Raw genomic sequence first — 17134 nt, forward strand, 5'->3', positions numbered from 1 at the left:
CTATGGCTTTTCCCCACGTGCTGTTGTCTTCGGTCACTTCCCCCTCCCCTTTCCCAGCTGAAGTACCCATCCCTTTATATATATATATGTATATATATATATATACATATATATATACATATATATATATATATATATATTCAGTCAATCCTTCCTGGCCCAGGCTAAGCCCTCGTAAAGCTTTTCCCACCCTTTTTGGCACATACAGCATTTTAAAAGATACACTTACTTGTACCAGTAATATTGGCACTTGGTTATGACAGGATATGATCTTATACTGTCATGTTGTTGCTCTTCAACTATGTTAGGTGTATTTGTGTTAGGAGCCCTGGTGGCACAGTGGTTAAGAGCTCAGCTGCTAACCAAAAGGTCAGGAGTTCGAATCCACCAGCTGATCCTTGAAAACCCAGTGGGGCAGTTCTACTCTGTCTTATAGGGTCGCAATGAGTCAGAATTGACTTAATGGCGGCAGAGTTTTATATGTATATATATTTATATTTATGTTGTTTTCTCAACCAAATTATAAACTCTTTGGAAGGCACCATGCATGTGCTATGTGTCCTTAACGTTGCTGAGCATGTGGGGGCTCTGTGGGAAGTAGATTCCTTCATTATGTTCTTACTTCACACCGAAATAAGAAAGCCAAAATATCTGCTTTAGTTAGGGCCCTGCCACGTGAAATAAAGCTTGTCTTTCTACTGGGATACTTATATTTGAAAGAGAGAGAGGGAGAGATATGAGAAATGCTTTTCCCTCACAAATTCCTGTTCTCAGATGATACCTCCTCAGGCCTTCCTTGAATACACACCAGACAGACTCTAAAGTCAATGTCACACAGTGTGTACTAGAGCCAGCCCCTTCTCAAGTTACATTTTCAGGAAATTTTGAAAACCTGATGGTATCGCTTGGTTGCTTGAAATTAGCATGGTTGGAAGTATTTACATCAGCAAACACTACAACCCAGAGCTGATTGTTAAACACTTAGCAAAACACCACATCCCATCACACGTTTTGTTTTGTTTTGTTGTGTTTTTCTATTTTTTTAAAAGCATTTATCACTTTCTGAAAAATTCTCTTTTATTAATTTATTTATTGCGTCTGTCTTGTTCAGTAGAGTATCACACCGCCTGGAACAGAGCCTGGCATACAGTAACATTCAGTAAATATTTAAGTGAATAAATTAATTTTAGTTCATGGAGAAGTAATGGATTTTTCAACAGATTGTACTGACTATCCATTTGGTGGGAAAAATAAAAGTTTTATCCCTGTCTTATACTATGTACAACAACAAATTATAGATGGACTGTTGTTAGGTGCTGTCGAGCTGGTTCTGACTCTTAGCGACCCTGTGTACAGCAGAATGAAACACTGCCCGGGCCTGCACCATCCTCACAATGGTTGTTATGCCTGATCAGGAGATAAATATTTTTAAAATCTGTCAGTGTATTGGAAGAAAATATAGAAACTATTTTTATCATTTTGGGGACTAAGAAAGGCCTTTTAAAGGAAGATAGAAAATCTAGAAGCCTTACTAGGAAAGATTGACAAAGTTTATTGTATAATGACATAAAATTCCATTTGCTAAAACGTCATAAACAAGGTAAAACCATCAAGTGTCAAACTGAAAAAAATTATCCGTAACGTCTATAAAAGATAATGTATTGATATCCGGTCTACATAAAGAGCTGCTACAAATTAGTTAAGTAAAAGATATCCCAAGAGGCAGATGATACAAGCAGGTGATTGATAGAAGTGATGGAAACCCCATGAAAGTTAAAAAAAAAAACAAAAAAAAAGGTTTTCACCATCATTAGCAATCTTTCAAATGCAAAATAATGAATTATCATATTTCACCCATAAGTTTGGCAAAAATTTTAAGTTGATAATTTCCAGTGTAAATGAGTGAAAGGACTGGGAAGAAGTTCATTCTAGGCTACCAGTGGCAGTGTAAACGAGAATAGGCTTTGGAGACGGTGATTTGGCAGTGTATGTGAATACCCTTCAGTCCAACAGTTACACCTCTGCTTATCCGTCTGAGAAACATGGAAATATACAGATGCACAGGGAGCACTTACAGAAATGTTCATTGTTTGTAAGAACAACGGCAACAAAAAAACCAATGTAAATGTCCATTGATGAGGAATGAGCAAATAATATTTGTTTATCCATATGGAGTATGATGCAGCAATTTTTAGAAAATGACTTAGATCTATATAATTTGATGTATATGTAAATATATAAACCAGTGATTCTCAATGGGGGGCAGTTTTGCCCCTAGGGGACAGTTAGCAGTATCTGGAGATATTTTTGTTGTTACAAGTGGGCTGGAGGGGTACATCCAGTGGGTAGAGGCCAGGGATGCTACTAAACACTCTACAGTGCACAGGACCGTCCCCACAACAAAGAACTGTCTGTCCCAAAATGTCAGTAGTGCTGAGAAGTCATGGCAGAGAGATCTGGCAGGATACATGTCAGTATATGCCATGGTTAGATCTCGGGATGGGACAGGTTTTCAGGAAGAAGAATTGGGGCTTTTGTTTGTTTGTTTTAAACTATATGTACTTTTGTATTTAAATGTTTTTAATGAGAATATGTCACTTTAAATTATAATTAATGGGTAATGGAGTAAACAGGCATGATTAATAAAGGATTAATAAATAAAAGGAATTGAGAGAAATATAAAAGTTGAATTGTTGGGGGCAAGAGGACAAGTACACATAAAGGAAGAGGCGCTATATAAGATGGATTTCCAGCTGAATTTATGTTTCTAGTGTGTGAAGGATAGTTTGGATAGTTGGGCATGAATTAGTGAGGGATTAGAATAAAGTATATGTTCGGAGCCAGATGTTGGAATGCCAGGAGGAATTTGGACATAATCAGATAAGCAAGAAGGGACTATTTTAGATCCCTGAGTAAGTGTGCACTTTTTTTTTTTTTTAAAAAAAGCACCTTGTAATAGCAGTACTTTGGAAGCCTTAAACAAGATTGGAAGGGAGGAGGAATGGAGTCAGGGAGACAAAAAAGGTAGTTGTGTTCATTGAGGAACGCAGTGGTTGATGAGTTGGATAAAAAGGAAAGCAGTGACTTGAATTTCAGAGGATAGATCTGGGAAATATTTCCAAGGAAGATTCTCTGAGACTATAATCTTTTTTTTTTTTTTTATCACTTTATTACTTTATGATTTCTGAGGAGAGGCAGTGAAGGAGTGGTACAAAGAACACCTAGTCAGAAGACTGTAGGTACTTGTTTTATAAACAAAGTTTATTTAACCTCTTGAAGCTTAATTGTTTTCATTTAAAAATTGAGGGTGATAGATTTACTTCGTAGACTTAATCAGAATTAAATGTGAGAGCCTGTGCCACTAAGTGGAGCCTTGGTGGCGCAGTGGTTAAGGGCTTAGCTGCTAACCAAAAGGTCGGCAGTTCGAATCCACTAGCTGCTCCTTGGAAACCCTATGGGACAATTCTACTCTGTCCTATAGGGTGGCCAAGAGTTGTACTATACTGCAGTAAGTGCAGTCGCCCCACTTCCTGCGTTTGAACATTCAGCCACTAGGTGGCACTCTGTGCCTTGGTCACGAGATGAAATTCTGTTGGGTAGCTTAGTTGCCCAAGATTCTAAATAGTCCCTCTTTTGCCTTTTCAATTATAAAATTTTCAGCCTTTAATTAGAACAGTTGTACTTATTTGATATTAACTACTAAGTGGAGAGAAGAGAGTAAGTTATTCCAGAGATTGATAGCAATTTAGCACTGGATGAAACCTTAGAGATCTGTTAGTCTAGCCCAGGGGTTTGCAAACTGGACCATGGCCAGGTCAAACCAGCTGCCCATAGATAACTTAAGAATATCCTTCATTTTGCCTCTTGGCCTGCAAATACGGTGAAACCTGTGAGAGCCGGAACTTGGCAGAACTGTCTTGTTTTTCCAGGTCTCGCTAGTTTTCCACCTTTGAGAGGGTGCAGTCTTGCCACTTTTCTGTCACTCATTTTAGTGGGAAATATTTGAGTTTTCCTTCTCTGACAGGTTTCTGCCTTCCATAGATTTCGGCTTTGGCAGGTTTCACTGTATTTACTATCAGGCCCTTTAAGAGGAACTTTGCTGACTCCTGGACTGATCCTTTGTTTAATACACGAGGAAGGAAACTGAAAGCCAGGAAGGGTTAGTGACTACCCATGCCTATAGGGTTGCTATGAGTTGAAATCAACTCGATGGCCCCAGGTTTGGTTTCAGGTTCATGGACCCATAGCAAGCTAGTAGCATTGCCAGAACAAGAACTGGACCTCCTAACTTCAGTTTAAAGTAAAATAGACTCTCCTCCCATTATCTCTCTAGGAGAAAACTCATTTGAACTTTTATCTGCAGGGTGAGCAAAACAGACCTAGGCTTTACGCTTTCATGGAGCTTTACGTTTAGTGAAGTGTAAAATACATTTTTTTTTTTTTAAACAGATCATTTGTGGACAGAACATAACAAATGTCAGAAACCTCAAAGTGTAAGAAACCGCTTGATATCATCATTCTTGGGCTCTGTGATTTAGAGGTTTAGCTGAAGGGAAAATATAAGTATCTCAAATGTCTCTGAGCAATAACTTTTATTACCATGCTGTTCTTTTCCAGTGAAAAAGAAAGCTGTTGCTGTCGAGTCGATTCCAACTCATAATGACCCTCCCTGTAAGACAGAGTAGAACTGCCCCATAGGGTTTCCAGGGAGTGCCTGGTGGATTCGAACTGCCATCCTTTTGGTTAGCAGCTGTAGCTCTTAACCACTGTGCCACCAGGGCTCCTTTCCAGTGAACCTGACTGATTACAGGAAAACCACCTCTATAGATACGGTATGGGGCAGTGTTGGATTTATTTTTTGTTGTTTAATTAAAGTAGGGCAGCTTAAAAAGCTGTAGAAAACTATTGAAAAACACGTAAGTCTCTCAGATGCAGAGGTTCATATACAATCAGAAAAATTGACATATGGTCATGTAAACCTTAACAAATTTTAATCACTGATTTCATGACAAATTACCAGTATTTTTAAGTAAGAATTTTAATTCAACAGGTAAGATAATTCAGAATAATTTCTCCCACAGAGTAATTTTGGCTTTTTTATTATTTTCTCAAGATAGATAGAGGTCTTTCCTCTTATGATTACAATGCTTAAAGACCAACTGTTTGTCTACAACAAGTAAATTCCTTCACAGTATGTGTTGAAGATTACTGTGTAATATTTTTTTTAGTAATTCTTATTGTGCTTTAAGTGGAAGTTTACAAATCAATACTGTGTGATATTATCTGATTTTTATCATGATAAGTACAGTAGACTGAGCACAAACGTGGACACACAGACCCCCAATATAGAGCCCGGAAGCTACCTTTTGAAGGAACCTAGACAACTGCTTTTATGTTTTTCATCTCCTCATGACACAGAGCACCAGATTTATTTGTACTGTTCATGATGAGATTTGTTAGATGTTTCAAGTCAGTTTGAAATCATTCAAAAGGAGTACTAGTTTTAAGAAATACACTCTTAAAATTCAGTGTCATGATTAGTCTATAGATTGGATTACATGTAGGATTCATTTAATTTTTTAATGTTTTTGTTCCCAATTTTAAAGTGATGATATGTAGTGTTTTTTTTTTTTTTAGTTGATTTTTTTATTCAAAATATATGCAGCATCCCTTGATTGTTTCTGTGAAAATTAGGTCATACCTACCACTACCTTCTGTTGAGTTTCTTGAGAATAACTCACTAAAACTCAGTGATTCCTAAAGCCTGTAAAGATGATGACAAGCTGCTCCATTTGAAATGGCACCCAGAGCTGTCTCTCTGTTTTCTCTGAAAGGAAGCAGTAATAATAATAAGCAATACCAATGTTTGAGCAGGAGCTCCAGCAAGTTAACAGACATGTATGACCTTGCTCTTTACCAAAGTCTTAGTCTACTTTGCACTGCCTCACCACCCCCCAAATTTCATTATTTGAGAATTGAGACTAAATTTGACCTAAAATTGTTAGACTTTGATACGGAGTGATGTCTGTGGTCACTGCAGTGAAAATGAAACTCGACATTCTAGAAACGTTCCTAAGTGATGCCATTTCTTTCTAAATCCTTCTTTGTCCAAAGGGAACGTGTTGAGAATACCAGTCATCCAGGAGACATGCAGGTAACCATTCAAAACCTGATGCCAGCAACTGTGTACATCTTTAGAGTAATGGCTCAAAATAAGCACGGCTCTGGAGAGAGTTCAGCTCCACTACGAGTAGAAACACAGCCTGAGGGTAAGTCTTCCACCTTTGCATCAGCCTCGCCTGTTGTAGGTAGAACTATATGAAGGTCTACCTTGTGTTTAGCCTTGCATGCCATAGAGAGACAGAAGATAACAGTTCCTCACCTTCAAGGATCTCGTGAATTAGAGAGATAAGATTAATTCACATCAAAAAATAGCAAATAATAGACAGTATGCATCTCCTAATACTGCTTTATATATTCAAATTTTACTGATCTTTTAAGACCTAGCTCAGCTTTCTTTCAGAATCTTTCCTCTGATCCTGTCTTATATTGGATCTCTACAATTCTAAGATATGTTATCACTTTTTTCTTTCAATTGTGATTATGAATGTATCTCATTTATCTTATGACAAAGACTGAGTCCTTGCCATCCTTATATCTCCCACACTGTCTACTGAAGTGCCCTCCATATGGAGACGGTATTTAATAACTGTCGTCAGTTGGATTGTCCTGATCTTTACACTGCACGGTTCAGAATCTCTTTAAGGCTTTTTTGTGCTAAATAGTGTTATTTCCAATTACATTTCTTAAGATGAACATCAGGTTGATTTATTTTATAGACGTCTTCTAATCTTAGATCTTGGTTATAAACTGTAGACCTGACATTATCAGAAGCAGTCGAGACAGAATTGATGCTTAGCCGCTTGGGACTTCTTCTAGACTTTGCCTTCCTTTAATCCATCTTTCCTAGGAGCGCCCCCCAGTCTTCTTTTACTGGTGATTGTACTACTTTTTTGTGTTAACAAACAGCCTCCGGTAACAACAAAGATTTTACTTCTGGTAGAGGGCATGTGAGATACATGCGTGAAAGCTGCTGGCCAGGGGACTAAACAGATTACGTGAATTTACCAGTGAGATTACGGGAATAATTTAAGTACTTTACCCGCTGGGTAGAATAAGTGAAGTCCAAAAGCTAGGGAACTTCACTTTCTAGTACTGTAGCGAATCATTCACTCATCGTGCATTTATTAAGCACCTCCTATACCAGACACTGGAGCCCTGACGGAGCAGTGGTTAAGAGCTTGGCTGCTAACCCAAAGATCGGCAGTTCGAATCTACCAGCTGCTCCTTGGAAACCCTATGGGGCAGTTCTCTGGCTCGTGGGGTCACTGTGAGTTGGAATTGACTGGATGGCAACAGGCTTAGTTTTTTTTCATACCAGGCCCTGAAAGAAAGACCTGGTGATCTACTCCTGAAAAAACGACCCAGTGAAAACCTGATGGATCACAGTGGTCTGACCCCATTGTGCCTGGGTCACCGTGAGGTGAGGGCCAACTCAACAGCAGCCAACAACAACATACCAGGCACCACACAGGTACTGCGGACATAGGGATGAACAAGACAGGAGTTCTCCCTTTAAATAATGAGCAGCCAAAATAGGAAGTGATCATTTCACTGATAGAGATTGAGGGTCAGGGATCAAACCCAGGCAAGAATAAGAGACTATCAGAGAATCAAGGGATTGACTGAAAAGGAAAAATATGTTCTCATTACAGGAAAGGATGTTAAATTTCCCAGTTATTCATGTTCAGATATGAGTAGGAACATGGCATTTAATTTCAAGCTCAGTTACTTTCATTAGTGTTCATATACAGGCTTTATACATGAAAGCTATTGAAATGCAGAGTAAGGAAAAATGACTATAAAAGATAGGTAAGTTAAGGCAGGTTCCTAGGAAAAGATGAGACCTGAGGTTGACCTTGAAGCATTTGACTTAGAGCATTCTGGAGGAAGGAAGGTACATGACCCAAATCCCAGAACTAGAATCAAACAGTACATAGACAAGGTGAAAAACCAAAAATTAAACCCACTGCCAGTCAATTCTGACTCATAGCAATCCTGTAGGACAGAGTAGAACTGCCCCATAGGGTTTCTGAGGAGTGGCTGGTGGATTTGAACTGCCGACCTTTCGGTTAGCAGGCTGAGCTCTTAATCACTGTGCCAGCAGGGCTTCCAGACAAGGTAAGTCATGATGAAAAAGAAGGAAAAGACCACTGGATTTTATCAAACACAGGAATTCTACCTGGAATTTATGAACCTCATTCTGAAAATACATGAGAATACTTGTGTGTCTGTGCATCTTCACGTTTTCCTTGGGAGAGAGCCTGTAGCTTTCATTACCATTTCAGAGCTTGTGAGTCAAACTGTTGAGAACCATTGGACTAGAAAGATCACTGTCAAATTTAGAAATGAAAGAAAAGTAAGGAAGAGTGAGTTCGTAGAGTGGCTACCATGTGTCATTCATGTGCGAGGCAGTGAATATGTAAAAATGGGTAAGATTTGACTCTTACCTGCAAGGAGCATACAGTCTGGTACCAGAGACAGACAAGTTAAGGTGCCATTTCAGTAGTATTAAAAGCGTTAGCATCACAAGGAAAGTAGACAGTGTTATCGCCTGTTCCAGAAATTTGGTTAAAACAAAGTAGTTAAGTAAGAATGTGAATGGAAGGGGCAACAGGTCTGGTGAAGTATTTTAGGGATAGAGAGAGAGAATGCAACATGTCCTGGCAAAAGAGAAGGAGTTAGTGGGGAAGGATTTGCATTTCATCTGGAGGTATTCAGCTTGTGTGGGGGAGGTGTAAGTGTTGGAATCAGCCCTTGAAAATATTTTACATATTTAGCTTCACAAACCCACTTGCATTTTTTTTTTACATTTAGTATGCCACTGTGCAGCTGAAATGAAGGAATTCATTAGCACCTTTTTTAGGATCATATTTGCCTACATTTAGCCAATGAATATATTGAAAGTGATTTCAAGGGAATTCAGGAACTGTTTTGTTTTTCTTCCCCTCTAATAAGGTAGAGGAAAGTTTCCCGTAGCAGCAGAAGTGTGACAAATCCCACCTGTCAGGCCGCACAAAATATGCACTTCACATTAAGTGAATAGCATGATTCATGACTAAATACAGCAAACAACTGTTAGTGTATCCATATTCAGGCTTCTCTACTTTGGGAGCAAAATTTGTCTTAAGCTGTGGTGGTGTTTTTCAAGAAAGCCATTTTGTTTTACATTTTGTTTGTTTTTTTTCCCCCCCCCGTTCCTAGCTCTTAAATCTAATGGATGTCTATTACAGAGACACTAGTGCCAGATAAATTGTTTTCAAATATAGAATGTCTACCAAAGTGTAGGCAGCTACCCAGAATTTGTGTCTAAATTGGAACTGCAGCCTGTCAGTCAGACAAAAAGAATAGGGTTAGAAAGGTGCATGAGCCATTGTGGGAGTCAGAACTAGACAGACACTGGACCAGTTAACTAGTCATCCAGTCATCCAATCATGTATATATTACTGAGGGTGTTATAATAATCTCCTAACTGGTCATCTTGAGCCCAAAATTTAGAAAGCACTCAGTTCCTGGCTCCATCTCTCCCTAACTTTCCCATCACTTGAGAAAAGTTCTTTAGTGTTTCAACCTCAGTTTCCTCATCTGTAAATGGAATGATAATAATATCTGTCTCGTTTGGGTTATTGCAGTGATTAAATAAGAAAATACATGTAAAGCACTAGTGTTTGACTGTCAGGTTGACTGGTTATTATTCCTTTATCTAGTCTTGTTTCCTCACTGTGTTTCTTCCATGCATGTGTTCAGATGTCCTTTCTAAATTAAGATCTGACCATGTTATGCTCCTGCTCATAATTTTTTAGTAATTACCTAACATCTGCTGGAGAAAATCCAAACTTCATAGCATTAAAGGCACTTTATTTCCTGATTCCTGTCATCCTTTTCAGCATTATCATCTCCCACATCCATTCTCTGTTTCAGCCAACCTGAACTACATAACACTGTGTTTTTACATATATCCTACCTGTTGACCCATTGAATGGAGTAATTTTCCTCTTGGTATCTGAGCAAACTCCTATTCGTTCTTCTTGATTTCACCAAGTCTTCACCAATCCTTCCCTTCCCTACCTATCCCCTCCCACAGCAGAATTGAGCACCCTCCTGTCTGTTCTTGTTACAACCATTACCTGAATCTGTTAGCATGTGTGTTAGTTATCTAGTGCTGCTTTAACAGAAATACCACAAGTGGGTAGCTTTAACAAACAAAAATTAATTTTCTCGTTGTTTCAGAGGGTAGAAGGCTGAATTCAGGGCACTGGCTCTAGGGAAGGCTTTCTTTGTCTTTTGGCCCTGGAGGAAGGTCCTTGTCTCTTCAGCTTCTGTTTCTTGGTTCCTTGGAGCGCTCCATGTGGCTTGGTGTCTGCCTTCCCCCTACTGGGCTTCCTTGCTTAATCTGATCTTTTTCTATCTTAAAAGAGATTGACACAAGGTACACCCTATATTAATACTGTCTCATTAACATGACAAAGAAAACCCATTCCCATATGAGATTATAGCCACAGGTATAAAAGTTAAAATTTGCAACACATATTTTGGGGGGACAAATTCAATCCATAACAGTATGTTTGACATTATTTGTCACTATTTACGTGTCTGACTTCCTTACTAGACTGGGAGTTCTTCGTGGACAAGGAACTCTATCCATCACTATATCACCAGAGCCAACACAGTGCCTGGCAAATGAAGGCTGTCTTAGTGGTAGTTGCTTTTATGTGATTTGTAGTCCAACTGTAATTTTTGTAAAACCAGGACTTTATAAACCACAAGAAGAGTTCTGTAGTTTTCCTTTTTTTCTTATTTTGAATCAATTTGAGGTATTTCACAGATAATTTGTGGTTTCGAGTCATGAAAAAGGAAATGCATTTAATTATATATTATCCTGAAGCCACTTCAGTTAAATCACATATTTTCTTAGTCTTTATTATTCTTTAAACATGGCCCCATGACAATATTGCTGAGAATCATTATTGAGGAGTGCAGTGGATTTCATTCCTATCTTGCTCTCTTAAAATTTTCTTTCTAGTTCAGCTTCCTGGACCAGCACCTAACATCCGAGCATATGCAAGTTCACCTACTTCCATTATTGTCACATGGGAAACACCATTGTCTGGGAATGGGGAAATTCAGAATTACAAATTGTACTACATGGAGAAAGGAACTGACAAAGAGCAGGTATAAAATGAAGCCATGTTTTAATCCACTGATTGAACTAGTAGAGTTGAAATATATTTCTGAAACTCAGTATTGCTTAACTAGAAATCTGAGAAAAAAAGATTAGGAAATTAACAGCAGACAGATTGAATTTCTTTGTACCAAAGTACCCTGTAGTTTTTACCAGCACAGGTCCCTAAATATCAAGCAATACTTCTAAAATAAGTTGCCAATGCTTATGATTCATCTGCTTTGAATGTTTAATAACATTTCATAAAAGGAAAAAGCTCTATATCATGTAAAATATAGAATTTGTATAGTAAATTCTTTATTTTGAAGCATTTGTCTTGACGAGTTGTATAAGTTGTTTTATTTTACTCAAGGATGTTGACGTTGCCAGTCACTCTTACACCATCAATGGGTTGAAAAAATATACAGAGTATAGTTTCCGAGTGGTGGCCTACAATAAACATGGCCCTGGAGTCTCCACACAAGATGTTGCTGTTCGAACATTGTCAGATGGTGAGTCTTTATTTCTTTGAAACAAATACCATACTTGGTGCCCTTGGTGCCCTTGGTAAGATCATGAGTTTTGATGTCAGGAAGATTCAGATGAAACCTCAGTTCTACCACTTTTTGGTAGTGACTTTGGTCACGTCAACATTTCTGAGCATGTTTCCTTAAATATAAAATGTAGACAATACCAACTTCATAGGGTTGGTGTAAGGATTCACTGGGAGCATAGAGCACTGTAGTGCCTGGTACCGAATAGGCCCTCATTGTTTTTAGTTGTAGCAGGGACTTATGTGTAAGTAAATGCTATCGCTTGTTCAGAGCACAAACCATCCCAAGGCTGTTGGAAGGCTAGTCTTGCTGTACTTAACAATTAGATCTGCATGCCCAGTAGATCTTTCTAATTCTTCAATATTTTGTGACAGTTTCCTTTCTCACCTGTAACTGTGTTTGAACTTCTAAGATAAATTATGTACGTATACCCATGTGCTTTTCAAACTGCAGCTTGCCTAAGAGATTGAGTAGGTCAGGACCAGCATTTTTTTAAATCACATTAATTTTAGAATAGGACAGACAATATCAGTCATTGCATTTAGTTGTTCATGAAACAGAATTTTTTTTTTTAATACGTGTATGGGAATATAGCCCTTATATATAAACAGGCATGCTTGTAAAAAGCTATAGTTTGACTCTCTAAGGCAAATGGCCAGACGTAAACATCAGCCGTGAAGGAGCAGACTGCCATCACATGCCTCCTGGTGTAATGCATTGATAAAGGCTTGAGTTAGCATTTTGTAAGTGGAGAGGAAAGGAATCACGTCTACTTAAGCTTTCTTTCCTTGCTATAGTCACTAGGAAGGGAGATGCTGGAGGATGAGGGCAGTTAACTTTGAGATACTCCTGCCTTACGTTCAGATATGCAGGAACTAAAGTTATACAACTGTTTGTTTAACCAACAGTTCCAAACTTCTCACATCTAAATGAATGTTCCCTGCTATGTAGTTGCCTTGGGAAACCAGATGGCTAGCTTTACTGACTCTGTTACTTCTTAAATATCTCTTTGCTCTTCTTGAGCACTGCCTTCAAAACCAGTTTAGGAACCCCACAAGAAAGCCAAGCTCATTGATTTATGTACATCTCATTTTGAACCATAATGATGTTAACCCAGTTCGTTCACTTGTCATGTTCATTAGACTTGGCTCCAGAAAACTTATGGCTCTTTCCCAAGACAAAAATAGGCTAAAACTAAGAATATTCAGAAGGTTTAATCTGTCTGGAAGAGGGACCTAGAAAAGTTGAAAGCCATTGGCATACCCTTGAAATAAGTATCTAACTTTCCATTGGTGCATACTGACTTTGGTGTAAACCAAAACCAAACCCATTGCCATCAAGTCAGTTCCAACCCATAGCAACCCCATCAGACAGAGTAGAAGTGCCCACATAGTGTTTCCAAGGCTATTAATCTTTACAGGAGCAGACTGCCACATCTTTCTCCCTGAGAGCAGCTGGTATGTTCAAACTGATGACCTTTTGGTTAGCAGCCAAGCACTTTAACCACTGCGCCACCAGGGCTCCCAACTTTGGTATAGGTGTATACATATGAATGATAAAATGGATCAAACGTGGCCACACCTCCTCAACATAGCACTTTGAACATGAGGGCACTGGCAGCTGGCTTTACTCCTTTAGGTTGCATAATTTGTATTCGAGATGTGCATTTGTGTGAAGTCCAGCCTCATAATGGGTGATGTGTGGGTAATTGAAAATAATTTTCCTTTTACCTTTTTTTCTTTTGGCCTGTCTAGTTCCCAGTGCTGCTCCTCAGAATCTGTCCGTAGAAGTGAGAAATTCAAAGGTAAAACTTGATGTTGCTGCTGCTCATTTTTACTGATCTGTTACGAACCTCAGAGGGCCTTATGGAGGAGGAGATTCTGTGGGAGGCTGTCAAAACAAATGAACGCTAATGTTATAATAACCTACTTCTAAAAATACGAAACCTACAAATTAGAATGTAACTGAAAACAAGCATCATCAAGCAGAGGAATAAGGTGACTTAGGTATTAAGCTTGCTAGTGAAGCTGGGCTTAGACATTGTCTTAGTTATCTAGTGCTGCTGTAACAGAAAGCCACAAATGAGTGGCTTTAACAAACAAATTTATTTTCTCACAGTTTAGGAGGCTAAGAAGCCCAAATTCAGGGTCCCAGCTCTAGGGGAAGGCTTTCTCTGTCTGCTGGCTCTAGAGGAACGTCCTTGTTTCTTCTGAGCTTCTGCTCCTGGACAGTCTTCATGTAGTTTGGCATATGTCCTCCCCCATCTCTGCTTCCTAGCCTGCTTGCCTGCTTGCTTGCTTGCTTAATCTTTTCTGTATCTCAAAAGGGATTGATTCAAGATACACCCTACACTAACCCTGTTTGTTAACATAACAAAGGCAACCCATTCCCAAATGGGATTATAACCACAGGCATAGAGGTTAGGATTTACAACACATATTTTGGGGGGACATAATTCAATCCATAACAGACATTGTTTCTAGTTTATTCTATTCAACTTTACTGCCTTTCTCTGATGCCAAAATTGCTTGAGACTTTCTTCAAATAAATTGCTATTGTTATGTAAATGGTAACGTTCTAGATCTTACTGGTCCAGAACCTTGGTGATATGGCAGAAGAATAATTAGTTTATGATAACATAGTCCTTTAGGACTGTGAGATGAGCCTGTGTGAATCCAAGCAGATACCTATCAGATTGGTTGCATGTGCTCAAACCATCCCTTTTGGTCAAGTTCTCACACACTGTACACTTAGGACCTTGTATGCCCCTCAGAGGTCCAGAGCCCCTTCTGGGCTACATAGACAACTGAGATATTCAGCCCTTTGAAAGAGTGCTCCAGGACTCCTTTTCCTCATAAGAAATAACCAGCTGGTAATGAATAATTCCCTTTTTGAAGAGTTTTAGATGGAAATATTTTGGTTTCAGCTATTCCACACTGGAGATGAAAAAGAATCTTTACAGCTAACAGTAGCTTGCTTCCTAACCCAAGCAAATGCCTCTGGCCTGCTTATGTTTTCCTTCTGAAAACTTTCCTGAGACTTCTGCCTAGTGTCTTCCTTCCGGTAAAATACCCCAAGAGATCAAGGGCCCAAGGCGTGCTGCACCGTATTGATGATCATCTTCCCATTTGATCATTGAAGGGTTTAAGATAAAACCGTATTTTTGAGCGATTATTCAGTAACTTAGTAAAACTCTGTCTGTGCACCCTGCTGCTTTATTTTCCATCCCTGTAAAAAAATCCCTGTAGCACAGTTAAATCAGGGCAATAAGGCATGAATCAGACCTAGCTTTTAATGTGTTCATTCTTCTCCATATAACCTTACTTTTCCCAGAGTATTGTGATCCACTGGCAGCCCCCTCCTCTTGCCACACAAAATGGGCAGATTACAGGCTACAAGATTCGTTACCGAAAGGCCTCCCGGAAGAGCGATGTCACCGAAACCCTGGTAACTGGGACACAGCTGTCTCAGCTGATTGAAGGTAAGCTGCTTTGCACATAGGCAAAAGCTAGGATGTGGTATCTTTCTCAGACACTAAATTATGCTAGTTTAATGATAGCTGTGAGCTGTTGACTTACACAAACAGAAGTGTTTCAGAAAGATTTTTAACAGTTCAGTCTACTTCTGAGTCAATACAGATTGATGAAAACACTCTTACAGGTTCCACCATCTCTGATTAGTGAGATTGTGTTTGATTTTTATTTCCTTGTGTTTTTTCTGTATTTTCCAATTTTTCTCTTTTGAATATGTAGTACTTTTTTGTCGTCCAAAAAAAGTAAAACAAAGCTGTAGGAGCAAAGAAGTTGCTCCCCTCAATCTAGTTGCTAACAGAGGTCTACGAAATGATTTTTATAACACTGATGCCATACATGTGTTCGTGGGCCTGAAGCAGTATTTGTAAATAGCTGCAGCAGTACAATAATTATACCTGCTACTAGGGACTGGCTACTAGGGGTATTATAAAGTTTTAGAAAATTCTATCAGAGTCTTTCATATTGCATTCCATGTATGTGCAACAGAGCAGGTGGTGTACCCGATAAAAACAAGCCCCAATGCATATTGAATATAGGCTTCCCTTGCAGATCACAGAAAATCCACCCTTCTCCAAGTGGGGGAAGTAGAGTCGACTAAGCAAGGGCAAGGAGCGTGGGAGGGAAATTGAGTGCTTTCTCTTCCTTTGGATGGCAAAATCACATTTGCAAAGAATAAAGACAGATGGCCCTAAGCTGCCCTTACTCTGTAGAGATTCGCTGAGTTGTCTAATACTGCTGTAGAACTGACTGTAGTCTGAGCAGAGCCCATTCTGCCTTCTCCTGCATTAGTTTAGCAGTGCCTAGCCTCTGTCCTTCTCGACTACATACACCTCAGCCTCAGCCACCTGTCCCTGCCCTGGGAGTAAACTCACACGGGCTGTGTCTGTAGGTCCACTGCCTCAGATGCATTGCCTTTGTTCTGTAACTCGACAGAACTTATCTGTGTTTCATAAGCAAGCAGATGAATTTGAGTCTGTGAATTATCACTGTATAGTAGCAGTAATCATGAGACAAAAGCTCTGACTCAACTGATTTTTGCTAGGAAAGTCAAAAGCAGACTTGGTTGAAGAGAAGTTCAAGAGATGAAGGTATTGTTGTTATTGTCTAAGCCCTGAGAATGAATTTCGTCACCCTTTGAGAATTCTAACTTTCCTTGCATTGTATCCATCCTGGGTAGGCATTGAAATGAAATGATTCGAGAAGCTTGGCATCAGCCACTTTGCTGTGCACCCAGGGACCAGGTTTCTGAAATAACCAAGATCTGGGGTTAAAAAGTATAATTCCATTCTTTGTATGGAAAAAGTTTCTAAAAATGGAGGGAGCCGCTGACATTGGAAATGTGTGCTCAAATGACCCAGCTTTTCTCTTTACCCCTCACCTCAGAGATAGGATTAACTTCATTCAGAATAGGAGGAGGTAGATGTTTGGCTGCAACAGTATCTTCAGTCTTTTAGTTTCTTTGCATGAAGCTGGCATCTCTAAGCTGCAGTGAGTAAACATGGCTGCAGTAGATGTTGCCAAGAGTCTCACTAAGGCGGCGTTATAGTCTCTGAAGTCAAGATGGTCTCTGAAGTCATTCTCTGATTTTACTCTAATAGCAGGAATAGTGTTTCCCATCTGTGAGGCTATTATTTTGAATATTTATTGATAGATGTTTATTATATACAGGTACTGTTCTGAGTGCTAACAATATAAAAAGAGTCCTTTCCCATGAGGAGACTATTCATTTTCTCAATGGAACATTTGATACGTAAGCAAAATGCTGC

The 17134-nt window shown here is 39.1% G+C and overlaps 1 protein-coding gene across 8 annotated transcripts in view; it reads left to right on the plus strand.

Moving 5' to 3' along the window:
• The window catches only part of NEO1 (neogenin 1), a 219602-nt gene that overhangs the window by 153937 nt on the left and 48531 nt on the right, over positions 1–17134 (plus strand). For all 8 annotated transcript variants that reach the window (XM_049852788.1, XM_049852791.1, XM_049852794.1 and 5 more), the window contains 5 exons: positions 6115–6269; positions 11144–11292; positions 11655–11793; positions 13590–13639; positions 15169–15316. In XM_049852788.1, coding sequence (XP_049708745.1) covers positions 6115–6269; positions 11144–11292; positions 11655–11793; positions 13590–13639; positions 15169–15316 — 641 coding nt within the window. The remainder of the gene's footprint in view (positions 1–6114; positions 6270–11143; positions 11293–11654; positions 11794–13589; positions 13640–15168; positions 15317–17134) is intronic.

This window comes from Elephas maximus, chromosome 13, assembly GCF_024166365.1.
Source record: "Elephas maximus indicus isolate mEleMax1 chromosome 13, mEleMax1 primary haplotype, whole genome shotgun sequence".
NCBI classification, from domain to species: domain Eukaryota; kingdom Metazoa; phylum Chordata; class Mammalia; order Proboscidea; family Elephantidae; genus Elephas; species Elephas maximus.